At 40.9% G+C, this 26,638-nt stretch overlaps 1 protein-coding gene across 1 annotated transcript in view; it reads right to left on the reverse strand.

The window, feature by feature from the left end:
• The window catches only part of EFCAB6 (EF-hand calcium binding domain 6), a 157,965-nt gene that overhangs the window by 74,363 nt on the left and 56,964 nt on the right, over window positions 1–26,638 (reverse strand). Inside the window, exons 10-15 of the mRNA XM_054037841.1 lie at window positions 20,964–21,074; window positions 20,587–20,707; window positions 11,613–11,783; window positions 9,025–9,185; window positions 5,295–5,462; window positions 2,615–2,786 (exon numbers count right to left, since the gene is read on the reverse strand). Coding sequence (XP_053893816.1) covers window positions 2,615–2,786; window positions 5,295–5,462; window positions 9,025–9,185; window positions 11,613–11,783; window positions 20,587–20,707; window positions 20,964–21,074 — 904 coding nt within the window. The remainder of the gene's footprint in view (window positions 1–2,614; window positions 2,787–5,294; window positions 5,463–9,024; window positions 9,186–11,612; window positions 11,784–20,586; window positions 20,708–20,963; window positions 21,075–26,638) is intronic.

Genomic DNA, 26,638 nt, shown 5'->3' on the forward strand with positions numbered 1-26,638 from the left:
AATATTCATGAAGCCTGAACCTGCCTAGTTTATGAGATCTGATGGTAGCACAAATGGCTGCAGATATATGATTATTTTTGTTCTTTATTCTTTGTGCACTAACAACCCTTAAAAGAGGCATACATAATCTGTAGGGTGTCAGAAGAACAGTGAGGTTAGTAAAACAGTCAATTAAGGGCTTTCAGTGTTATACCAAAACCTTAAATCCAACTTTCACACAGACAGCTAATGCAAAGAAAAAAGCAGCAGGTAGGTGGAGTTCCCTCTGCCTACCAGTAATGTTAATCATACTGCTGCATTAGCTCCAGACAACAAAATAAGCCTTTTAGGTACCACATTGTAGAACACACTGCAGTAATCCAAACCCAATGTCCCAAAGGTATGTAGCACAGATCAGCATGTGGGAGGCAAGGCTGCAATTTTATTCTTAATACTGCATTAATTATTAATTATTATTATTATTATTATTAACAATAAGACAAAGAAATAACATTTTACAATTACTTAGCACCTCTCATTTCAGAGCACTTCTGCAATGCACACATAGAATCACAGAAATACATCCACCGCTGGGAGGAGGAGAGCAGCCAGATGAAGAAGTGCACAGCATTCTGCACACTGATGGGAGATGAAATTTTTACTGGCAAACCAAGGTAAACCTAGTCTCATAAGAAGTCCTAAGGGAGCTGTGCTGCTATTTTTTAAAGGTCTCACTGACATGGTAAATCCTGTTTTCACCACAGCTATCTCCCCCCTGCTCTTCCAAATCAGCATCTGGATTAAGACAACGTGCAGACTCTGCCCACACTAGCAGTCAGAAGTATCTCCCCTTCTAATTGGAGGAGGCCCAAGGGAATGCCTCTCCCATAATTTCTCCTGTCTGACCCAATCAGGATAATTTCCATTTTTGCTGGTATTTAATCTCAGCCAGTTTCTAGCCACCCATCAGCAAACTTTGGCAATACTTTTTCTCTTTAAGTCTGGAGACAATGAAAATCTGCACCACTGCAAATTCATATCAGTCCTAAATCTCCTCAAGAGGCAACATACAGGGAGTGACAAGTAATCCCAGCTACAACAGGCCCTGAAGAACATCACATACAATCCTAGTAGTACTGAAAATTCACCAAGCAAAACCAACTGGGAGCACTCACAGGTAAAAAACTAAATCAGTTCAAGATAGCCCCAGTCGTATTAATCCTCTAGCACCCAAGTGCTGTACCCAGGTCTGCTGATCCACACTATCAAAAAGTGCCAAAAAATCTAATAACCACAGGAGCATATTAGTCACCGTGGTGAGCACAATAAAATCTGAGTAACTAAAGTGAGTTTTTAAGTGCACACTAGAGGAGAGATTCTCCCCTCCTTCTAAGGCCTTTATATGGCCTAAAAGGTCCTTAGTTAGCCGGGGGGGAATTCCTGCAACACAGGCACTGCATGTGCAAGTCTCAGAGCAGTGGCATGCTAGGACAAAGTCAGGAGCAGTAGGGAGTGGGGCCACAGAGCTATGAGGATTCAAGCAGCACTGCTAGCCATGGGCAGTTCAGGACAGGCTGTTGTAACTTAGAGCAACCCACTGGCTGGCTGTTGCACTGGTGGCTGCATGTGAAAAGTTCAAAGGTGGCATAAAGCCATCTTTGTCCACCCTCCCTAAGGCCTCTCAGTGGTGCAGCACAAAATCTCACCCTATATTTTTATTCAGATTAATAATCAGTACATTACTGTATGTATATGGTGTTTATCAATTAAGCCTCAATTAAGGCTCATTAAGCCTTTCAGCCACAGTATATTAGAATCTGCATACCCAATTTAAATATATATTTTCACAGCACTAATACTTGGAGTACTATGATCGTGAATGGAATAGCACAGGAAGCAACTGTGCAAGATTCCTGGATCACTTCATTAATGTACTTCAAACCTGACTTGAAGATAAGAAGGGACTTCAGCTTCTATAACCATAGAATTGTTTTATGTGCTTAATGTACTTATACAATGCTTTTTGCTATTGACACATAGCAGTGGCCTGAATGACCAGCAGCCAGCTTGGTCTTCACTTCCGAGAGGATTAAAATTTTAACAAGCAGGACCAGCACTGGAATTTTTGGTTTGCCTGCAAACAATGTTTTGCTGCCTTTCTCCACCCAAAGGTACTCAGTTTCTCTCAGCTGTGATGTGTTCCCACCACAATGCATGGGGCATAAGGATTTTGGTGACAGCTAACTAAAAAAAAATTTGGGGATGCACCTCAGATGTAACTAACTCATTTTACAGAGAAGGTGTGTGGCAGGTTGGAGTCTGGTTCTATAAATTCCCCAGCCACCTGCTGCAGAGATGGAGTCTAGCAGCATGTTCTTTTTGACATTCATAATCAGTTTGGGGTTTCTCTGCAAGAAAAGGAACTAGAAATTGACTTTTTTTTCTTTCCAAATGAAAGCTGATTCTTCTTTATGCTATTAACAAGGAGCTCATGTGAGCATGCTCCAGCTCATTAATGATTGAAACAGCCCTGGAGACTTGGCTGTAGGTGTGTGAATAGTCACCACCATAAAACAATAAACCACCTTCCAGGAAAAACAACAAGATAAAGAAAAACACCTAACATTTCCCCTACCTTCCGGAAATCATCGTTACTAATTTTTCCATTTGGTTGCTTGTTGTAGGCAAGAAAGCTGTCTTTAATAGTTGCTTCCTGTTGTATCACACTGTCCTTGAGCCTTTCAATTACTTCATCAACAGTTCTATTCTTGGTATGCTTATTGGCTTGATCTTCAATCTGTTTCATTCTAAAATTGAAAGATTGCACATGAAAACAAGTCACTTGTGTTTTCTACTTTAAAACATTTGATTCAATAATTAATTGGATTATTTTAACAATAAACAGGACAATAACACCAGGAATATTCTTTTTGTGCCTAAACAAAGTTATAGTGAGAACAAATTAAGGCCCGTGCAGATCCCAACGTCCATATTGTGCAATCAGTTGTTAAGCAGAAACCCGTGTTTAAACTGATGTTTGTAAAAACTGATTGCATGATATTGCCACAGGCTATTTATTTTTTAATTGGAGACCACTCACATCTAAATATGGGAGCTGATTACAAGTTCATTTTGGATCTTCCGATTTCCCAGCCTCCGGGGAGCCACTTTTACCCATTAACATTTTTAACCACCATCATGGGACCCAACCCAATACCAAAAAAAGTCTGATTGACTTTAAAGGGAGATGAATCAGGCTAATGTCGTCTTACCACCTGCTGGAAAGGTGCAACAATTGGTGGCCTTTGGAAATGGCATCAGTAATATTCTGTATATCTGCCCATAGGACATAGTCATATAACATCATGATTCACAGCTTCCCACTCCTAATAACCCAAATAAGCAACCTCCACTTTTTTTCCTTTATGTGCAATGAGTGGATTAGCATATCCTTTCTCAGTTCTTAAAAGAAAAATCCCCAGACATAGAATATATAACCCTCCCTTTGAAATACTACAATCTTCATCAGCAAACCATTAAAATAACTCATGATTAAATATGCAATAACTTTTGAAGATAGAGAAGATGTACAATAAAAGTGTGTGTAATATGTCCCGGTTGCATCCATTTCACATTTGTTATGGATTTACTATTGTCCATGAAAACGTAAGTTAACACAATTATTTTTGTTAAGTCTGAAGGCATATATTTCTGTATGAGCAAAATGCAGAATATTCAGCAGTCTAATTTTTTTATAGATTTATTAAGTATATTTTATAGTACTCCCTTAACTTGATAATAACCTTAAAATTTTAACTTCTAGCACTAAAATATTTTAATGAAACACTTTCATTAACTGCTTTTAAATAAAGTATCACTAGTAGTTCACATAGAAAATTAAATCTAACATGTTTGAAATTCTGAAATGCATAATGATGAAAGTAAAGATGACTGACTTTGCTGATAAGCAAGGCTTTCTGACGCTATATTCTATAATCTTTGCTTTTCATCCACCACCAGGACTAGAATTTAGCTTTCCTAAATTCCAGGTGTGCACCTTTTCCACAGAGCCACACTGCTTCCAGCATGTCTTGTTTTCCCCAAACCCTAGCAATGGCTCACTGTACTTCCAGACAGGGCTGGAGAGAAGCAAGCATTGTCCCCACTGACATCCAATGGAATAGCCATAATCTGAATGAACTTTCCCATACTCCTTCCTTGCTGGTGAACCCCCTTTAAGGGATGTAGCCTAGGGATTAACAAAATTTAGGGAGCCCATTGGAGTTGTGTTACCAGTGTGGAGGACCAAGGAACCTGGAGATCTGTGCAAGATCTCAGAAGTTTTCACAGTTTTTAGGCTGAACTCACATTTTTTGGTGGAGAAATATACACCACCCCATTATGGAAGATTTCACGGGCTCTTATACAGGTATTTCCACATAGATCAAAGCTTCAAGTAACTGAAGAGAAGTTGAATCGATGACTCAAATATCCTTGTAGCTTGAGTACAAAAAGGCATGCAATGATGCTATAGACTGAGAAGCCTTGCACACAGAAGCTACAGCAATCAGAATCAAATCAGTCTTGATTTGTGAAGCTCTGAGAATGCTCAACCGCAAAAGATGAAGTCTCAATGATTCCATAGAGATTCATAGTCTATACCTTAGGGTACGTCTATACTTACCTCCGGGTTCGGCGGTAAGCAATCAATCTTCTGGGATCGATTTATCGCGTCTTGTCTAGACGCGATAAATCAATCCTGGAAGTGCTCGCCGTCGATGCCGGTACTCCTGCTCCGCGAGAGGAGTACGCGGAGTTGACAGGGAAGCCTCCCTGCTGCGTGTGGACCCGCGGTAAGTACTTTGTAGTTCAAACTAAGGTACTTCGACTTCAGCTATGTTATTCACATAGCTGAAGTTGCGTATCTTAGTTCGAACTGGGGGGGTTAGTGTGGACCAGCCCTTAGATGCTCTCTAGAAAAAACAAACAAACCCTGAGAGCCTTGCTTATCAGCAAAGTCACTGATGACTTGGTGGGATGTACCCCTTTTGTAATATGTGAAGTAAGTTCAACAGTTCTTACTTGAGTCCGAAAGATTTTGATGAATAAACCATAGATTTTCTCTTCTGATGCAATACTTTGAGGTCAGATTACTTAGGGATTATGCATAGACCCAGAGCTCTGCATAAGACAACACTTAGCATTTGACATATAGAGCAAATGCTCAGTCTTTTTGGAAGTTTCCTTTATAATGGTATCAATATTTTTAAAATTTAATAGGGAATCATCTGTATTGATAAAGCATTGCACAGTACCTCTCTGAAAGATCTGTTTGTCTTTTTTCTTCTCTCTGTTGACTTCCCTTTGAAATCTGTGTGCTGATACCAGTTAAGTCACCCGGTAAAACAGCAACTCCTAAGCTCTCCAAAAGCATCCTGTAAAGGATCCCATCAGGAGAAATATCTTGAAATTTATGGCATAGTCTAGATAAAATAAAGAATTGAAATTAATGTGCACAGTTGAGAGTAAGGCACAATATGCATATTTTAAGGCAAAGATTATCAAAATAATGAGCTTCCTTCCTAGACAGAGGCAGTGTGTGTCCAGTGGTTAGAGAAGGAGACTGGGGTCACTCTGCCATTGACTCATGGGGTGATCTCTCTGTGCTTCAGTTTTATCCATCTGTGAAATGGGGAAACTAATACCCAGCGCACAGAGCTCAATTTAGCTTTATGAGACAATTCATGTCTGTAAAGCTTTTGGGGATTCTTAGATGAAAGAATGGAAGGGAATGAAAGTGTATTATACTGTGAATCCACGGCATTCTGTTTAGTCTACAAAATAGTTATTTTTCCCCATTTAGAATTTTATTTAAAACCAGACCAACAAACCTGTGATACAAAATGACTTGTAACTTAAGATATAACACCCCCTCAAGCAAGCACTCTCCTTGTGATAAATCCAATCAAAACATTTTTTTATTTTAATAAATCTAATCTGCTACCCTAAACCAATAACAGGAGTGGGGGGAGGGGGAGGATCATGGAGAGAAAAGGGAGTCACCATGTTGTAACACCATCCAACCAGCTCCATCCAAATAAGTTCATCCTGCACATAGAAAATGGAACTCAGACACAAACACTAAGGAACCACATCTGCCTTGGAAATGTAATCTACAAAAGGCTTCCAAATGTCCTTAAAAATTGTCCCTTCTCTTCCTCAGTCTGAATGTCAACTCACAGGAAGCCATCTGGGACAGGCATGCCAACCATTCTGCCTCAGTAAAAGCAGCATTGTCCTCAAGTGCCTCAGGATGAGTCACATCAGTGCCAAAAGCCCAATTATAACTGAAGCCCCCAACAGCAGAAGTATCATTTAAAATCAATAAGACTGATGTGGCCGAAACACTGGAATTCAGAATGTAATTTATTCTCTTCATCGCCCTTGCTCAAAAACCTTGTGTAATGCAACATCCCCAAAGCATCTGAGTTAAATCCCCAGTCTGGTTATGACAACTCCGACACAGATTTGACAGTCATATGTCCAATTTGTGCATGTTTAAAGGAGTCAATTATATTTTACTTATTATTTTAAAATACTGCATCCCTAACCTCTTTAGAGCTGTGAATGAACAGTGCCATCCACTGTTTCTATGCATAATCTTTTCCCACAATATTTTCTCAGGATGGTCTTAAATCCCCATTTGAAAAATGTGTGTACTGGTGGCCTGATGTGAGTAAAATCATCTTTTTTTAAAGAATAAGGCCCAAGTCTGGTAGAATACAAGATGAATAGCAAATTATTTGCCAAGCAAGTTTTCATCTATGGATTTCAAATTTAATGAATCCCCATTTCTTATTTAGCCCTTAAAACAAACAAACAAAAAAACCCCAATCAAATAAGTCATCAATAGCAATAATACCTTGTTGAATATAAAATGTGCATTCATTTTAACCTCAGAATTGAATTTCTTCTTTGGTGTGATGAGGTGCGCCTGGACATAAACATCTCAGCAAAGGCCCTGATTCTGGATAGCCCTCAAGCATGTGCTTAAGTGCTGTCCTGAATAAAGATGCTTTCCAGAACCAGGACCAAAGTGTGGGCTGAGTGAGAGTTCATGCTCCATTAGGGTGACCAGATAGCAACTGTGAAAGAAACGGGACGGGGGTGGGGGTAATAGGCGCCTATATCCCCCAAAATGGGACTGTCCCTATAAAAATGGGACATCTGGTCACCCTATGCTCCATGCCTGTGTTTGCTGCACAAATATATTTAAACTATCCAGAGCTAGTACAACTGAATATCCTTAGAAAGTGGAATTTATACAGATTCTACAAAGGCCTCATGAATGCCCTCCACAATGGAAGTCAAACACTGTTGTCAGGTATACATTGTGTCGTGTTGCGTCAGCTCCTATCAGGTCATTGCAAAATCATCCCATCTAATGCTTCTAGAAAGTCTGATCTTGCAAAGCTCTGAGCATTCTAGCCCCAATCCAACAAGCACATAAGCATGTGCTCAATTTAGGCCATGTTAGCAGTGCCGTCCTCTGAGTATGTAAGTAGTCCCCTTGAATGGGACTGATATCATACTAAAACGCTTTTATGTGCATTGTTGGATCGTAGTCTTAGTGCTCAGCACCTTTCAGAATGAATCATTCAGGGCTAAGTCCTGTATCCACTGAAGACACTGGCAAAATATCTATTGACTGCAATGGTGGTGGATTAGACCCTAACGATAATTTTTTTTCCTGGTTTTCTTTTTTGGGCTTTCCCTCCCCAACATCATTTTCTGATACAAGATGTTGAAACTTCAAGTAGAAATCAATTTAGAATTTAAATTGGTTGTAATTCTGGACTCCACCCTGAGCACAGCTCTCCCATTGTCACAAATAATGGTTGAAAATAATCGTAAAAACATTATCTGGAGAAGTGTGTGAATGATGAGAGCCAGTTATCCAATACTCGAAGGATAAGTAATTGCTCATGATCAGTGGTCAATCTGTATATATTAAACAACACTGAGCCATAAAACTGACTGATGACAAAAAGGGTATATTTTTAATACAGTGTTCAGGGAATTAGGTGCCAGACTTTTATTAACCCCATGCCTGGCACCCAAAGTTTTCTCTACAAAATTCACAGAAAAGAAAATGGATGCAGTGGAATTTTATCTCAGTGATCACACTTGTACTCGTTCATATTTCAAGATCAAAATTATTTTCTAAAAGCCATTTCCTATTGATGCTGTTGTGTTTGCTCCTCACTTATACTGATCATCAGGACACTGGGTCACAAGGTTCAGGCTGGCACGGATTTCTTTGATTTTCCTATGATGTTTTGAAAGGTAGGAAAGAATCCCACATCTTTTGGAGAATCACAGGGCTGCACGTAAAGAATGTTAGAGCTTGTAGGAGAGCAAATTAGAGCCAATTATAGCCTGACTGACATGCCACGGCAATAAAATGCCTAATACAATTCACTCCTCTTTTACAAGATATAGATTTTGATTCCATACACATATGTGATTTGGGATGTTTTTTAGATTGAGATGTAGTTATCAGGCAATGATCAAAATGACAGTTGACTATGTCATGTCCCAGTTTACAAGGGTTCTCCTAAAATCAAGGCACTCAAATTGTTCATTACAAGATACTACTGTAGAATATTACAACAAGATAATGTGGGTAGTTCTATTAATTTCCATTTGAAACAGTGAATATTTTTTTTTAAGATAAATTTTCCATCACACCCAATTTTCACTTTGAGGAATGGGCTTGTTTTACCTTTTTAAATTATCCTTTGAACCATATGGCCCCAATCTTGCCAGTGTTTCATTAATGGAACTTCCATGGAAATAAAGAGGAGATTTGCAATCTGATCACTTGCAGAATAGGGGTTACTGATTGGCTGGTGGCATTTTATTTTCTCTAAAGCTTAAGGCAAATTGAAGTATCCCAAGATTCAAAACACCACTTTTTTAGAAACATATGCAGAGAAAGTTAATAAAGTTACATAAATTAATAGTCAGATGCCAGCAGCTTACTTTGTAAATTGTTCATCGGACAAAGAGGGACAATATATATGTACAATTTTTCTTAGCTGATTTCTGCTAATAATGCCTGTACATTTAGGGTCACAGGTCTGCAAAGCCTTGTGGAAGTCTTTCCAATTTTCTGTGATTTTATCCAAAAGAATGTCTTCCACCTAAAATGCAAATATAGCAGTCATTGAAATAAAAAATGTCTGTGGCGTTACATTGCCATATGTCAGTAATCATATAGTAAAAATTAAATAAACCCCTTAATTACAGAAAATCAACCCTTACTGAAGATAAACCTCATTATTACTTACAGTATCCCAAGCTAGAACAAGAGAAGGTGGCTTCTTAACTTCCTTTGTTCCATTAAGCCATTTATGACCCATCTAATTTAAAAAAAATGTTATTTGTATTAAAACTTTTTAGCACACTGTTTCCTAAGTAGTGTACAATGTCAGCCAATACATGTATTCTCAGGGTTTGAAAGTGTGGCTCTAATGTGAAAAGTGACTATGCAAAAATGGCACTTTACTACCCTGATCTGCTCCTTTTGTGAATTAAAAGTTACAGCTACTGACTTTGATAACAAAACAACATATTACTGCTGGTTACTCTCCAAAGCAAAAGTCGCTAAGATTGACAGATGAGCTGCAAGTTGGATAGCTGTCTCTGAGGGAATAATTTGAAGACAATGGGATGGCACAGGTGAATGTGAGCGCAGAATCTGGTTCCCAGAACATAGGTCAGGTTCCATTTGTGGCACTGGCAGTTAGAATAAAAGCATCTTTTTACTTGTAAACTGAGTACATTTAATACAAGAACTACTGAGATGCAACAGACACATGGGACCTTATTTTTCCAGAGTAACTGGGGTCAATACTCAGATCCAGCTGAGCTCTGTTCAGTGCAAAATCCAAGGGGAGACAAAGGTGCCTTTATGTCATTTTCAGATACCCCAGTCCTGGGGCCAGCGAGGAGCTGGTTTGGCTAGTTGGGGACCATCTTGGTTCCCAGCACTACTAGCATCTGCCTCAGAGCTGCTTTGACTTTCATCTGGCTGCAACAGTTCCCATGGGGCCATTCCCTCAGCCAGAGAATGATAGAGCACCACAGCATTCTAGAAAATCTCCCCTCCCTTTGGGTCTGCCCCCAAAGAATTCCCTTATGCCCAAAAGTGGGCAGGACAGAGTGTTACAGGGCCAGCTATGCCAGCTTTACATCACCTAGGAAATGAGTGGGTGGAGCCTTTGTATTTGGCTAGGCTGGCTTTGCAGCTGCTTTGCACCAACAGATTGGCACAACAGAGGTCAGAATCTGGCCCACTCTTCAGAGCAGAATCACACTTCAAGTGTGAAGTCCTAACTAGCATGGTTATCTCTGGTTATCAGCTGGTATCGTATCCCAGGATGGCCATGATCCCTGTTGCTCTCTATTTCTCTAGCCTGCCCTTCTTTATGCTAAAATTTACTTTATTTAGAACACTAAGTAGGCAGTAGAATTTCAACTCTAAAATGAACCCAAATAAGTTAATTTGAGCATCCAAATTCATTTTCATAACCCATTAGTATTTGCACTTTGACAGTATTTATATTTTTCCCCTCCGACATGTCAGTTTTATAATTATAAAAATGTGACCCAGACTCTCAGCACAACTATTATTCAATTCAAGAATAGGTAGAAGGGACATGAATGGATGAATCAAATGTATCTATTGTTGGAGCCATCAGTACAGGATGCCGTCTATTTCAGTTCTACATCAAAGCTTTTCTCAAAGCAATACACACCATTCAAAACTATTCAGTAGGAACCTCTTTTTGTGCATCTAGTGCATCTCTTGACACTGCCAGGTTCTTTGATTCTTTCCAATGACACTAACTACACCAGCTTAAAACAAAAACTAAATAAAGATTTATTCAGATGAATAAATGTGAACCTAAAAGTGATCTAATAAAAATGTTATGAACAGCTCTAATATAATAAAGCAGTTACGAAAACTATAGATTAGACTACTTCTGAGTATAATTCAGTAAGCCCAAAAAGAAACTGACATACTGACTAGATATTCTGGTCAAAAGATACAGGATATAACCTCACTATATGTATGGTAGTGGTTCTAAAGGAAGATATTAAAAGATGACTACAAAACTCCAAAAATTTCAAAGTCATACTCATGAAAACACACAATCAATGGGTATTATAAATCTCAGAACCTGTGTATTATTATCTAATATAAATAGATAGAAAGAGCTCTTCTGCAAAATATCTGCAAAACAGTTTTGATGATTGAAATCTGGAAAGAGATACTTCCATCCCACACCTGCTACACACATGTACATGAACTTGTGACTACATTCCAGGGGGAGTTTCCAGAAATTTGAGGTAACTGTGAAATTGGTTCTCAACCCATGCTTCAGAGGCAAAAGAATCCAAGAGTGTAAATTATGTAGGAGTTTTACACTGCTGAAAAGCATATGCATTCACTAACTTAGATGAAGATTATTCAGAGCTTAGGGTTTTATTAAGAATTGTCCTGACACCTTGCTATAGACATTATAAAAAAGAAAATCCTTAGAAAAGTATTGATAAACACTTACTAGAGATTCCTTTTCTTCAAACAAGTCTAAAAATGTATGGTAGCTGAGGTACCCAGTGTGTTCTGGATCAATTATCTTGATTAGGTCTTGGAAGTCCTTGTCTCTTATTTGAAATAAGATGCAGTCCAAAACGCGACGAAGCTCATTTCTTGTGATCTTTCCATCTTGTTTCTAAAACAAATGTTTATGTGTGCGTGAAACGGAGTGAACAAATTTACTAAAAGACAATGTCTATTTTAAAACACTGTTCTGAACCTCTACGTCACACAACCCACAGTGACTGAAAGCTTTTAATATTGGTTAGCTTTTTGATAGTCTAATCAGTGGTTCTCAACCTATTTACCACTGTGGGCTGCCTATGCAGCTCTCTGTGTGTTACGTGGGCTGCATCCACGCAATATATATACTATCTGTATGGCCCTGAAGATGTCACATGGGCCACAGTTGTGTGCTGATTGGGCTGCCAGCGGCCCCCAGCCCACAGGTTGAGAACCACCAGTTTACATGATGTGAATCTGGTGGTCTCAGTCCAGTTCTCAGTGGACAAGAGGATACACCACAACGGGAGCCCTTGTTGACAGTCACAGCAGAGGGACTAAGGTTATAGAAATTGAACTATCCTCTTACACTAGAAGTCAGACCCTAAGTTCAGGTTTGTAATATGTTGGTGGAGCAGTATTAGGGAGTTTATAATATAGCTGCCTGTCCTGGATCTATTCTGTGGAGAAACAGACAAAAGTCTTTGGTCTCCAAGATTAATTCAGCACCTTTCTGCAAAAATTAAATTGATGGTTTATGTTATGTAAGCACAAATAAACACACATACATACACACACACACTTTTTTTAAATAAAAAGGATGTTTTTGTTACTTCCCACCAGCTCTGTTACCCTACAGTGACTTGCTGCTGCCACTGGCCCCATCCATTGCCTTGGTGAAGAAGGGGAGTCTTTTAAAGGCTATTTGTGACTCGAATGAATTCCCACACTGCTCTCAGCAGAGAACATACATACAGGAGCGCCGCCAGCTTTTTTGCCGCCCTAGGCAGCAGAAGGTCCCGCCCCCGAAATGCCACCCCCGACAGAGGCGGCAGAAGGTCCCGCCCCCGAATTGCCACCCCCGACAGAGGTGGCAGAAGGTTCTGCCCCCGAAATACCACCGACAACCGGGGCGGCCGAAGATCTGGCCGCTGCGGTCGCCGCCCCCAAAATGTTAGCACCCTAGGCAACCGCCTAGGTCGCCTAATGGGTTGCGCCGGCCCTGCATACATATATACATACATCCTGGGTTGGTGTCCCAAATTCACCCCCTATCAGGAGATTTCCTTTATTCTTAATATTAGAACAATAAAATACAAACTCCAACCTAAGCTTTTTTCTTGAGCTTATCTTTTCCTAGGGTTTTTTCCTCCTTGATCTCTCTGTCTTTGCACACAGGTCTCTCTGCCTTAGACAGTAATGCTAAGCTTTTTATATTCCTGGGTTGGAGCTAATAGGAACCACTGGGTCTGACAGTGAGAGTGACTTAGAAATAATTCTGCATTTCTGTACAGAGTCCCAGCATGTGACACTCTGTCATACTATCATATAAATGTGTATTTTTTAAAGCATTTTATGCAATAAACAATGGAATGGGCTTATACAACAGTACTATTATATTTATGTATTGTTACAGTTAAGGCATGATTTTTGTTTCAGTCCCCATGACATATCTCCATAAGGTTTGAGGGAGAGTTTTAAATAGAGGTTAGTCTGTTTTTATCACAGTCTATTAGACCTTAGAATTTTATATTTTTGCTTGGACTTTTATTATATTTTGCTTCCCTTAAAAAAACAGTGGAAAAAGGAAGAAATGTAAGGAATAAATGCCTGGGAACAATAAAAGAAAAATGAATGGTAAACAATTTCTCCAGTGATTCATTTCTGCCTAAGCATGAGACAAATATTTTGCTGCTCATAAACCTCACACCAAGAAAAATTCTGTTTCCCTTTAGTCCCCTATAGAGATCCAGGGTGGCAGTAGTAATATACAGGATGAGCAATTATTTACTTCATCAGCTGGTTTGGGAAACACTTTGAAGTTTTGTAATCAAAAGATAATGGTCTTGTGAAACTGCTTTTCTGCCATCTGAATTTTCTTTAGAGACTGTTGTCAGTGCATTAAATCATACGGAAAAGAAACTTGATAATATATCTACCTCAGTGAATGTGTTAAGAAATTTGGTACAGGAGATACAAAAATTAGTTTTACTTTACATGAAAATATGGCCAACCCTCTGTGGAGAAAGAAGTGGTTCGGGACTATTTAGAAAAACTGGACGTGCACAAGTCCATGGGGCCGGATGCGCTGCATCCGAGGGTGCTAAAGGAGTTGGCGGGTGAGATTGCAGAGCCATTAGCCATTATTTTTGAAAACTCATGGCGATCGGGGGAGGTCCCAGATGACTGGAAAAAGGCTAATGTAGTGCCCATCTTTAAAAAAGGGAAGAAGGAGGATCCGGGGAACTACAGGCCAGTCAGCCTCACCTCAGTCCCTGGAAAAATCATGGAGCAGGTCCTCAAGGAATCAATTATGAAACATTTAGAGGAGAGGAAAGTGATCAGGAACAGTCAGCATGGATTCACGAAGGGGAAGTCGTGCCTGACTAACCTAATTGCCTTCTATGATGAGATAACTGGCTCTGTGGATGAGGGGAAAGCAGTGGATGTGTTATTTCTTGACTTTAGCAAAGCTTTTGATACTGTCTCCCACAGTATTCTTGCCACCAAGTTAAAGAAGTATGGGCTGGATGAATGGACTGTAAGGTGGATAGAAAGCTGGCTAGATCGTCGGGCTCAACGGGTAGTGATCAATGGCTCCATGTCTAGTTGGCAGCCGGTTTCAAGTGGAGTGCCCCAAGGGTCGGTCCTGGGGCCGGTTTTGTTTAATATCTTTATTAATGATCTGGAGGATGGTGTGGACTGCACTCTCAGCATGTTTGCAGATGACACTAAACTAGGAGGCGTGGTAGATACACTAGAGGGTAGGGATCGGATACAGAGGGACCTAGACAAATTAGAGGATTGGGCAGAAAAAAACCTGATGAGGTTCAACAAGGACAAGTGCAGAGTCCTGCACTTAGGACGGAAGAATCCCATGCACTGCTACAGACTAGGGACCGAATGGCTAGGTAGCAGTTCTGCTGAAAAGGACCTAGGGGTCACAGTGGACGAGAAGCTGGATATGAGTCAACAGTGTGCTCTTGTTGCCAAGAAGGCTAACGGCATTTTGGGCTGTATAAGTAGGGGCATTGCCAGCAGATCGAGGAACGTGATCGTTCCCCTTTATTCGACATTGGTGAGGCCTCATCTGGAATACTGTGTCCAGTTTTGGTCCCCACACTACAAGAAGGATGTGGAAAAATTGGAAAGAGTCCAGCGGAGGGCAACAAAAATGATTAGGGGTCTGGAGCACATGACTTATGAGGAGAGGCTGAGAGAACTGGAATTGTTTAGTCTCCAGAAGAGAAGAATGAGGGGGGATTTGATAGCAGCCTTCAACTACCTGAAGGGGGGTTCCAAAGAGGATGGAGCTCGGCTGTTCTCAGTGGTGGCAGATGACAGAACAAGGAGCAATGGTCTCAAGCTGCAGTGGGGGAGGTCCAGGTTGGATATCAGGAAAAACTATTTCACTAGGAGGGTGGTGAAACACTGGAATGCGTTACCTAGGGAGGTGGTGGAGTCTCCTTCCTTGGAGGTTTTTAAGGCCCGGCTTGACAAAGCCCTGTCTGGGATGATTTAGCTGGGAATTGGTCCTGCTTTGAGCAGGGGGTTGGACTAGATGACCTCTTGAGGTCCCTTCCAACTCTGATATTCTATGATTCTATGATTCTATGTACCGTATAAGTGGAAGCATCTTCTCCACAAAGCTTAAACACAAAGATAACTTGTTTTTTAGTCATTGCTTTGATAATATTGAAAAAATAATATATATTATATTAGCCTTCAATCAGTGAGCTTTTTGATTGTTTATTTGACACCTAAAATCTCTAAAATGTTTTCAATTATGAGCTAGATTGTCACCTGGTGTAAATTAGCATAGCTCCAATGACCTCACTGGGGCCACAGTGATTTACAACAGCTGAAAATCTGTATGCATCTCTATATGTGTAACAGTTTTGGATGTTAAGGATGAAGCTATTCCTCCTGCAGCCAGAGTTCTCTTTCTGCTCTCACAAACATCAGTATCTGTGTAAATAATTTCATTCATTGATGACCACTACAATAAAGCGCATAAGCATGTGCTTGAGTTCGTGATTAAATGCTTTGCTGAATCAGGGCCCTAATGCTGGTATGTGTTATTACTATCTACTGCAATGAAGGAAATTAAACTCTCTTCTTTGTAAATTGCTAGGCAAATTCTTTCTTTTGTAGTGATTGTGTGTGTATATATACACACACAAACATATATGTAAAAACAACAAGGAGTACTTGTGGCACCTTAGTTACTAACAAATTTATTTGGGCATAAGCTTTCATGGGCTAAAACCCACTTCATCAGATGCATGGAGTGACAGGTATATATACACAGTACATGAAAAGATGGGAGTTGCCTTACCAATGGGGGGGTCAGTGCTAACGAGACAATTCAATTAAAGTGGAAGTGGGCTATTCTCAACAGTAGAATACCAAGGGAGGAAAATCACTTTTGTAGTGGTAATGAGGCTAATGTAATCAGGGTGGCCCATTTCAAACAGTTGACAAGAAGGTGTGAGTAACAGTAGGGGAAAATTAGTATGGGGAAATTAGTTTTTGTAGTGACCCATCCACTTCCAGTTTTTATTCAGGCCTAATTTGATGGTGTCCAGTCTGCAAATTAATTCCAGTTCTGCAGTTTCACGTTGGAGTCTGCTTTTGAAGTTTTTTTGTTGAAGAATTGCCACTTTTAAGTCTGTTATTGAGTGTCCAGGGAGATTCAAGTGTTCTCCGACTGGTTTTTGAATGTTATAATTCTTGACATCTGATTTGTGTCCATTTATTCTTTTGCGTAGAGACTGTCTGGTTTGGCCAATGTACATGGCAGAGGGGCATTGCTGGCATATGATGGCATATATCACATTGGTAGATGTGCAGGTGAACGAGCCCCTGATGGTGTGGCTGATGTGGTTAGGTCCTATGATGTCCCTTGAATAGATATGCGGACAGAGTTAGCAACAAACCCAATGGGGCTCGTTGAGAAACTGCAGAACTGGAATTAATTTGCAAACTGGACACCATCAAATTGGGCCTGAATAAAGACTGGGAGTGTATGACTACAAAACCTAGTTTCCCCTACTGTTACTCACACCTTCTTGTCAACTGTTTGAAATGGGCCACCCAGATTACATTAGCCTCATTATCCGGGCCGTCCCTACCCATACGCAAAGTACGCAGCTGCATAGGGCACCAGGGAAATTTGGGAAATTTTCCTGGTGCCCTGCGCAGCTGTGTGCTGCTCCAGCCCTTGCCCCACCTCTTCCCAATGGCCCCCACCCCTGCTCCGCCCCAGCCCCACCTCTTCCCACCCTTGTTCCTCCCCAATCCCACCCCCACTCCACCCCTTCCCCAAAACCCCACCCTGCTCTGCCCCCGCCCCGCCACCACTCCTCTGAGGACTGCACCAGGACCGGGCGGGCCTGCACTCACTGGTGGCAGGAAGTGCAGCGACCCAGCCACACCGCCGGTTAGTGCTGGGGAGTGGGTGTTCCCTCCTGCCCCCCAAGCCAGACCTCCCCACAGTGGCCCGGGGCCAGCTCTCCCCGCGGTCCCCCTATGGAGGCCTGCCCCCTCCCCGCAAGGGGACTGCGTAGGGCCCCAGAATAGCTAGGGACGGCCCTGCTCATTACCACTACAAAAGTGATTTTTCCTCCCTTGGTATTCTACTGTTGAGAATAGCCCACTTCCACTTTAATTGAATTGACTAGTTAACACTGACCCCCACTTGGTAAGGCAACTCCCATCTTTTCATGTACTGTGTATATATACCTGCCTACTGTATTTTCCATTCCATGCATCTGATGAAGTGGGTTTTACTAACAAATGTATTTGGGCATGAAAGCTTATGCCCAAATACATTTGTTAGTCTCTAAGGTGCCACAAGGACTCCTCATTGTTTTTGCTGATACAGACTAACACAGCTACCACTCTGAAACATATATGTGTGTAATTTATACTGCAGAGCGGGAAAGAGCAATTTTTATGTAATTATATAGAAAGGAATTGTGATATATCATCTATATAAAAATTTGTAATAAAAAATGCCAGCAGTACCTCTGAAGATATGCCCAGTGCTCATTTTGCTTGTGTCAACCAGACTGAAAGCTTTAATTTTTTCAGTCTATTATTTGCTCATCCAATCCAAAAATATAGACTGTACAATTTAAGAAGAGCAATCTGTAGCAAATCAAAGTAATAAAAAATTCCATCTGTCCACTAAAGCAACGATCACACAGCCCAGTGTATGGATCATATATATCATGACATTCCATCAAAAATGACAAGAATGCTTTTTTTAACATAGTTCAGTACATCATGAAAACCATAGAACAGAATAGACTGACAGTTCTTTATTAAGAGTGCATTCATTCTAGAGCTAGACATAAAAAGCATGCCCAAATTCTGTTAAAAAAATCAGATTAAAATATTGCTGCAGAAAGTGAGTGATGCAATGGAATGATTCTGGTCAATCTCACAGGTCTGACATTATACATCTGTCAGATTATAGACCACAAACAAGAAATGTTTTACAAGTTCCACATTTTCTATTTATGTTGTATAGCATGGGGCTGTGACAATGACTCTGTAGTTGAGGTTCAAACTTACTTTACATTATCATACTGATTTTAATGCCTTCCCTCACTTCACTAAAATGCAATAATTCTGCCTATAATTTCTCATGTGTGGTCATGTGCCAAGGGATATTTATTTATTTAAGTTTGGGAATAACTGGATAAGGCAGTTGAGAAATTTGAGAAGTTGCATATTTGCATTTGTGAAATTTTCCAAACTTCTTTGAAACATTTTCCAGAATGGCTTGGTATAGAATTTGAGTCTACAAACATTTATGCGTGTCTTTAATGTCAACTGCAGTCAAAATCAATGGGACTTCTCCTGTGTAATATTAAGCATGTGCATAAATCTTTGCAGGATCACAGTGTAATTTTGGAGCTACCTACAGTTCTTTTGAACCTATGACAACTTCAGGAGCACTCTGAGATGTTTATAAATTCCATAGGCTGTCTGGTTTCATGGGTGGCTAGAAAACACTTTAGCTTCTTTTCTTGGGCCTTGGTGTCTTCATTTAGGAGACTTCTACACACAGCTTGCATTGCTTGCCCAGAGAAGCATCACAAACTATCCTTTTTAAAAGGGTTTTACAAATAAAAGTAATGCTCATGAAAGATCCCAGACTGAATTTCTAAATTTATCCACACAACAGGAAATGCAGCAACATGGAACTCTGGAAGTCTGAGGTGAACATTTTAAGTTTGTACTTTAGCAATCCTTTAAGCAACTGGGACACAACAGACAATCAATACTAAAAACTAACATAAACAATGTGGAGATTAACAAAAACAGTACAGCAACATACTAAAATTGTTCTAACAATAGAAACGCATTACAATTTATGGAATTTAGTTGCACATAAGTTTACAAGATGAAAAAAAGAATAACAAAATAAAATATAATTAACTCAACTGAAAGGTTAAAAACTATATAGAGTAAATGGAATAAGTGTACGGAGAGTTTCCAACCCCAAACATAAAAAAATGAATGATACTAAAAAAAAAAAATCAAAAAAATCAAAACATTCCCACCTGTGGCTTTTCATGGGGGGAGGGGACTATTTAGCCTCATGTATATAGGACTTGATTAATAAAGAAATGAAGTAGGATAATATCATTAATGCCAATCAAGATGGGTGTTTGGAAAAAATAGATCTTGTCAAGTGAACTTGATATCTTTTTTATGACATTTTGATTAAGAGACAAGAATGATATGAAATTGAATATGGCACACATTAAATGGATTCAAAATTGGCTAACTAACAGGTTTTAAAATGTAACTGTAAATGGGGAATCACTATCAAGGGTCTGTGTTTCCAGTAGGGTCCTGCAAGGAATTGGTTGTTGGCCCCAAGTTACATAATATTTTTATCAATGACCTAGAAGAAAACAAAATCATCACTAATAAGTTTGTAGATGACACAAAGATTGGGGGAGAGGTGAATTACTGATACAGAGAGATCTGAATCACTTGGTAAACTAAGCACAAGCAAACAATGTATTTCAATACCGCCAAATGTAAAGTCCTGCATGTAGGAACAAAAAATGCGGGCCGTATATACAAGATCGGGCTTTGCCATGAGCCCTGTGTATGAGGCAGCATGTTGTTGTGTTGCCCCCAGGAGCAGCCTAGGAAGCAGATTGTGACTCAGCCACAATCTGCCATCCAGTTTCCGCTTTCTCTGGTAGGAACATGCCCTTGTATCTGGCATAGCATAGCTTTGGCACGCTTTCAAAGCTGCACTGCCTGGCATATTGTGAGGATGGATTGTTAGGAGTTGAGGGAGGGGCAAAGTCAGATTTATGACGAGAGGGTAGCAAGAGGGAAGTGGCAGTTGGATCAGGACTTGAGTCTTGGTGAAGCACATTTGTTCCAGCACTTGCTATGACTGTAAGTGGTCACGGCTTTTTTTATTAGGGTGGAGGACAGAAGGCAAGGGAAGGCAGCAACACCTGAAAGCAAGTAATTCATTGGAGGAAGGTATAGGATGTTTGGGAGAGGGTTAGGAAACCAGATGAAGGGAAAGACTTGCTTGGCAGGAGGGTTGGGATCTGAGAGGTTGCTGGGTACCTGTCAAGAGGGTAGCTTGAGAGGTTAAAAGCTGCATCAGTTTGTGAATGTGTTAAGTCATCCATCTCAGCATTGTAAGAGTTAAAAATAAGGTCTCTTACTGTATCAATCATGAGAAATGCCTGCTTCAGTGATGGATATGCATTTTGGATGTGTCTGCGCAGCTTTAGAAGGATACTGTTACTTGAGAAAGCTTCATCCATTCCTCTGATTGGGTGTACTCTACAACAGGAAAACATGGTTGACACAATGTTCTCATCTCTCATCCTCTTACTCTTCAGAGTAGGGAGAAAATGTAAACTCATTAAGGCCAAAAGCTTAGTAGGACTCAAAAATATGCTTAGACATTTATATGGATAATGAGAATATCCGCAAAAGATTACCTGAAGTAAATTTAATCAACAATTATTTCAGTAGATATAATTTTCCATCAAGTTCAAGTACATCTCAAACAAAAAAAATGTAATTTTCTATTTACCTGTGGTTCTTTCTTATAGGAAGTGTCTGTCCATTTTCATATGTCACAGGGTCCTGAAATTTCTCTAAAAATTGATGCCAGGCAATTTTACCTGTGGCTTTAAATCCAAATCTGGTCAAACAAAGATGTAAGAACTGTTTAAAAAGACTTCCTTTTGTAAACACTGTTATAACTACATTTTCCAGAGAGAATTTCGGCTTGTGACAGAAATTTATGCAATCTAGTCTGAGTTTACATAGCTTAAAATTTTACAAAAAGTATGTGGCAAATTTCAACGATAAAACAAGTTGGGCCAAATTCCCTTCTGAGTTCCACCAGTCTAACGGAAGAAAGAACTAGACCTGATCAGATGGTTCTGGTTTTATCCGAACTGAAAACCCTTAAATTTAGAAGTGTTAGAATGCATTTATAAGGCATTAATGGCCAGATTTTGTCAACTTCACTCATGTTGAGTAGTATTTTACTCTGTGAATAATCCCTTTGAAATCAGTGAGGGCTTGATTTTGCTCCCCTTGAAGTCAGTAGCTCCCATTTAACTTCAGTAGTGCAGGATGAAGCCCTAAGTAAGTGTGGCAAAACACGTTCCTAAATTAGATGGTGTCTTTTAAGCACTGTCACCAATTTATTTAGAAAAAATGTGATGACTCACTGCTTTACTCATTTCAACAAAGTTTTAAATATCTATTCCTGAAGCCTGTTAGAATGGGGTTATGCTGTGTTTGGAGCATGACTACCAAGGTGAGGTTTAAACAACAATAAAATGGAATAAGGGGTTAACAGGACAACAAATAGTGGAAAGACTTTTGTGGAGCTCCCACAAAAAAATCCATCCTCAGAAGTTCATTAAGTTTATCAAGCTCAGCCAATGAAATTCCAAGTTGGAAGAATTACACCATCAGAACAATCATTCATTGGCTGATCAAAACCTGAGGGTAGAACAGTTTTTCTATCCAGTTCTTCTTAAAGCTGACTTTTTTTCAAAATTAACCCACTTACAGGTGTAACATATACACCACAGTTCACTGGCTTGAGGGAAAGTTTATTAAAAAAACTGGGGGAAATAGTTTCATAATCATAATATTTGTCTGAAACAATAATCAGATAGGAAATAACAGATTATCTTTCAAATTAAGACGCAGCCAACTGATATTTTCAACCCCTAACTGAGATCTTTCCCATGTCACATTTCTGTGGTTCTATAAATCATGCAAAAGTACACTGTAGGGAACAATTCTACATTGGAAACAAGCAAACAGATGGATCTTGGTCTGCATTATTGTCCCCAAGATCCTCACAAACAGAGGCCCTTTCCATGTGGCTGACTACCCCATTCTTCAGCTACCTCAACACCTCAGAGGGCAACTGCCATGGTGCCAGGGAGCTGGGGAGAGCACAGCATGGCTACTAGGGGCCAGAGCTGATGTAGCAGCACAGGGAATCAGCATGGATCCCTGAGGATCCACACAGTTTGACGGCAGGCTTCCTTTTCTGCAGGATAGAGAATTTCCACCCCAATTAGATGATGTAGTAGAATCGTTGAAAAACAATCATCACTGATTTCAGAGTAGCAGCTGTGTTATTCTGTATCCGCAAAAAGAACAGGAGTACTTGTGGCACCTTAGAGACTAACAAATTTATTTGAGCATAAGCTTTTGTGGGCTACATCCCACTTCTTCGGATGCATAGAGTGGAACATATATTGAGGAGATATATATACACACACATACAGAGAGCATGAACAGGTGGGAGTTGTCTTACCAACTCTGAGAAGCCAATTAAGTAAGAGGAAAAAAAACTTCTGAAGTGATAATCAAGATAGCCCAGTACAGACAAGTTGATAAGAAGTGTGAGAGTACTTACATGGGGTGATAGATTCAATGTTTGTAATGGCTCAGCCATTCCCAGTCTTTATTCAAACCTAAATTGATTGTGTCTAATTTGCATATCAATTCGAGTTCAGCAGTTTCTCGTTGGAGTCTGTTTTTGAAGCTTTTCTGTTGTAAAATAGCCACCCACGGGTCTGTCATTGAATGACCAGACAGGTTAAAGTGTTCTCCCACTGGTTTTTGAGTATTATGATTCCTGATGTCAGATTTGTGTCCATTAATTCTTTTGCGTAGAGACTGTCAGGTTTGGCCAATGTACATGGCAGAGGGGCATTGCTGGCACATGATGGCATATATCACATTGGTAGATGTGCAGGTGAACGAGCCCCTGATGGTATGGCTGATGTGATTAGGTCCTATGATGATGTCACTTGAATAGATATGTGGACAGAGTCGGCATCGGGCTTTGTTGCAAGGATAGGTTCCTGGGTCAGTGTTTTTGTTCAGTGATGTGTGGTTGCTGGTGAGTATTTGCTTCAGGTTGGGGGGTTGTCTGTAAGCGAGGGCAGGTCTGTCTCCCAAGATCTGTGAGAGTGAGGGATCATCTTTCAGGATTGGTTGTAGATCTTTGATGATGCGCTGGAGAGGTTTTAGTTGGGGACTGACGGTGACAGCTAGTGGTATTCTGTTATTTTCTTTGTTGGGCCTGTCTTGTAGGAGGTGACTTCTGGGTACTCGTCTGGCTCCGTCAATCTGTTTTTTCATTCAGCAGGTGGGTATTATAGTTTTAAGAATGCTTGATAGAGATCTTGTAGGTGCTTGTCTCTGTCTGAGGGATTGGAGCAAATGCAGTCATATCTTAGAGGTTGGCTGTAGACAATGGATCTTGTGGTGTGTCCTGGATGGAAGCTAGAGGCATGTAGGTCAGTAGGTTTCCGGTATAGGGTGGTATTTATGTGACCATCGCTTATTAGTACAGTAGTGTCCAGAAAATGGACTGCTTGTGTGGATTGATCTAGGCTGAGGTTAATGGTGGGATGGAAATTATTGAAATCATGGTAGAATTCCTCAAGGGCTTCCTTTCCATGGGTCCAGATGATGAAGATGTCATCAATGTAGCGCAAGTAGAGGAGGGGCACTAGGGGATGAGAGCTGAGGGAGCGTTGTTCTAAGTCAGCCATAAAAATGTTGGCATATTGTGGGGCCATGCGGGTGCCCATAGCAGTGCCTCTGACTTGAAGGTATATATTGTCCCCAAATGTGAAATAGTTGTGGGTGAAGACAAAGTGACAAAGTTCAGCCACCAGGTTAGCTGTGACATGATGTAGCCCACGGAAGCTTATGCTCAAATAAATTTGTTAATCATCACTGAGATTGTCTCCCACAAAGCCTCTTCCCATGGGTTTTATCATGGGAGGGGATGAATAAGATGTACTTAGCACCTGGAACTCCCACACACCTCAATGGGAACTGCACATGCTCAGCACTTCTAAATACTGGGCTCTGCCTAACAACACGTGTCTTTTCCATCCTTAATTTTCATGGGTGAAATCCAGAAATCTTACATATGCAAAACACTCATTGAATTCACTGGGATTAAAACCTGTGTGAAGACTTCAGGATTTTGTGATTCCAAAGCAATTCTATGTCTAGTAGAAAATAGTTAGTTCTTATATAGCACTTTTCATCTATAGATCTCAAAGTGGTTTACAAAGAAGGTAAGAGGAAGTTAAGGGTGCTCTATTGTAGGTGTATCTGCGCCCCACACCTCTAATTGGAGATTGTAGGTAGCAGTGTCCATTCAACCATTTGAGCTCATCCACTACCCTATTAGAAAGGTCTTGAAAGTATCTAAAATCATCAGCTAGCGATAGAGGAGGGGGCATCATAGCCTCATCTGGTGATGATGAGGAAATGTTTGCTGGTGGGTAGCCTCCATTTTGAGCCTTTCCTCCTGTCCCTCCAAAGTTTTCTCCTCTGGTTCTGGGGTTCTGGACACCGAAGCCGTAGGACAAAGTCTGGTGGACTCTCTATGAGAGACACTGGATGCTTGAGAAGCATGGGGTCTGTACATTGCCCAAGGATTCCAATATGGCCACTGGGGGGGGGATGCCTGGGTTGGGGGGTGCCCAGGGAGGACCGTATCAGGATTGAAGGGCGGCATGAAGGTGTAGTTGGGGAGGTCCCTGATATTGTGACGGTGGACCACAGTGAGAGGCCAGGGAAATAACATCATCCTGGTCACTGTCAGACTTTTCACTGGGTAGGGGAGGTGCTGACCAGGGTGCTGGTGGCAAATGTCCTGGTGCCATTGGTGATTCTGGATGTCGAGACGTGCATGGTACTGGGGCCCCGCTACTGAGTAGTGGGGTTTCTGGAGTGTCCCTGCTGTTTCTGGGTACCACGCTTCGAAGAGCTGGTGCTGTTGGACCAACGTGGCCGAGCATGCCAGGGAACCCCTCTGGCTGGCGAAAGACTCTGTTTGCGGGCTTAAAGCCCTTTTTTTCAAGTCTCTGCGGAGGAAATCTGCTGAGCTTTTTTGCGAGTCTATCCCTTTGGAGGTTGAAGGCTCCAGGGACAATCTGTGTCCTTGAGAAGCTTCAGCACCAGAGTCAGCTGGTGACCAAAGCACACCCTCCACCAGGAGAAGTTTTAACTTCAGCTCCTGGTTCATGCGAGATCTCATCTTTAGCTGGTGGCAGAAGGTGCACTTCTGTGGGATGCATGCCTCTTCAAGGCACCAGATACAGTGAGATTGTCCATCTGTTACTGGAACTGGTTCCTTGCAGGAGAGGATGCTTTTAAAACTGGGGGAATTGTTCATGCCCCGGGTGGAGATATCACCCACAAAAAGGCTAGGAATGCAGAAGAAAGTTTTTTTGTTTCTTCTTTATTTTTTATTTATTTTTTTTTTAACTGGGAAAACGGAAACTCTAGACTACTAAGTGCCCCTGTAAGGATAATCACCCACAAAAAGAGCAGGAAACATGACACAAAAAGTTCTTTTTCTTTTTCCCTCCCAATTGGAAAATGAAAACTTAACTATTAAAAGAAACTAAAAGACTAAGAATAACTACTACTTATACTAATGACGCAGAGAAGGAATAGACAACTGCTCACTCAGTTTGAGGCCAAAGGTGGTTGAGAAGGAACTGAGAGTGGTTCGCTCGTGCAGTGCTATATAGCCTCGAGGCAAACCAGGACGCAGAGAGGGCACATGGGCAGGCAGAACGGACACTGCTACCTAACATCTCAGATTAGAGGTGCAGGGGCGCAGATACACTTACAGTGGAGCACCCAGAGGGACATTACTTGAAGAAGTTACTCACCTTGTGCAGTAACAATGGTTCTTCAAGATGCGTGCCCCTCTGGGTGCTCCATGGTAGGTGTGCTTGCATCCCTACACTACTGATGGGAGAACTTCAGTAGCAGTGTCCTTTAGGCCCACACATGCGCTGTCTCTTCTTGGGCCCCATCACAAGCCTAGTCAGCACGCGCAGCTTAACCCCCCTCAGTTCCTTCTCTACCAAAGAGTCATTGACAAGAACTGTGAAGTAGAGGAGAGGAGGATGGCTTGTAGAGCACTCATAGGGACACATCTCGAAGAGTGAATCTCAGGAATCGTCTGTAAGATGGTAGGATTGAGATATGAAAGTAGGCATCCTGAATGTCAAGGGCCAAAAACAAGCCTCCCTGTTCCAACATTGGAATGATCACTGAGCTGGGTGTTGGGAGGTCCATGGTTTGTGCTGGAGCTGCAGACTGAATTTTCTCTTTTTTTGTCCCAGTGTATAGATGCCCAGTGAACAGAGTGGCCCTAGAATCCTTCAGGATGTGAAGAGAAGCATC

The sequence above is a fragment of the Malaclemys terrapin genome, chromosome 1 (genome assembly GCF_027887155.1).
Source record: "Malaclemys terrapin pileata isolate rMalTer1 chromosome 1, rMalTer1.hap1, whole genome shotgun sequence".
NCBI classification, from domain to species: Eukaryota; Metazoa; Chordata; order Testudines; family Emydidae; genus Malaclemys; species Malaclemys terrapin.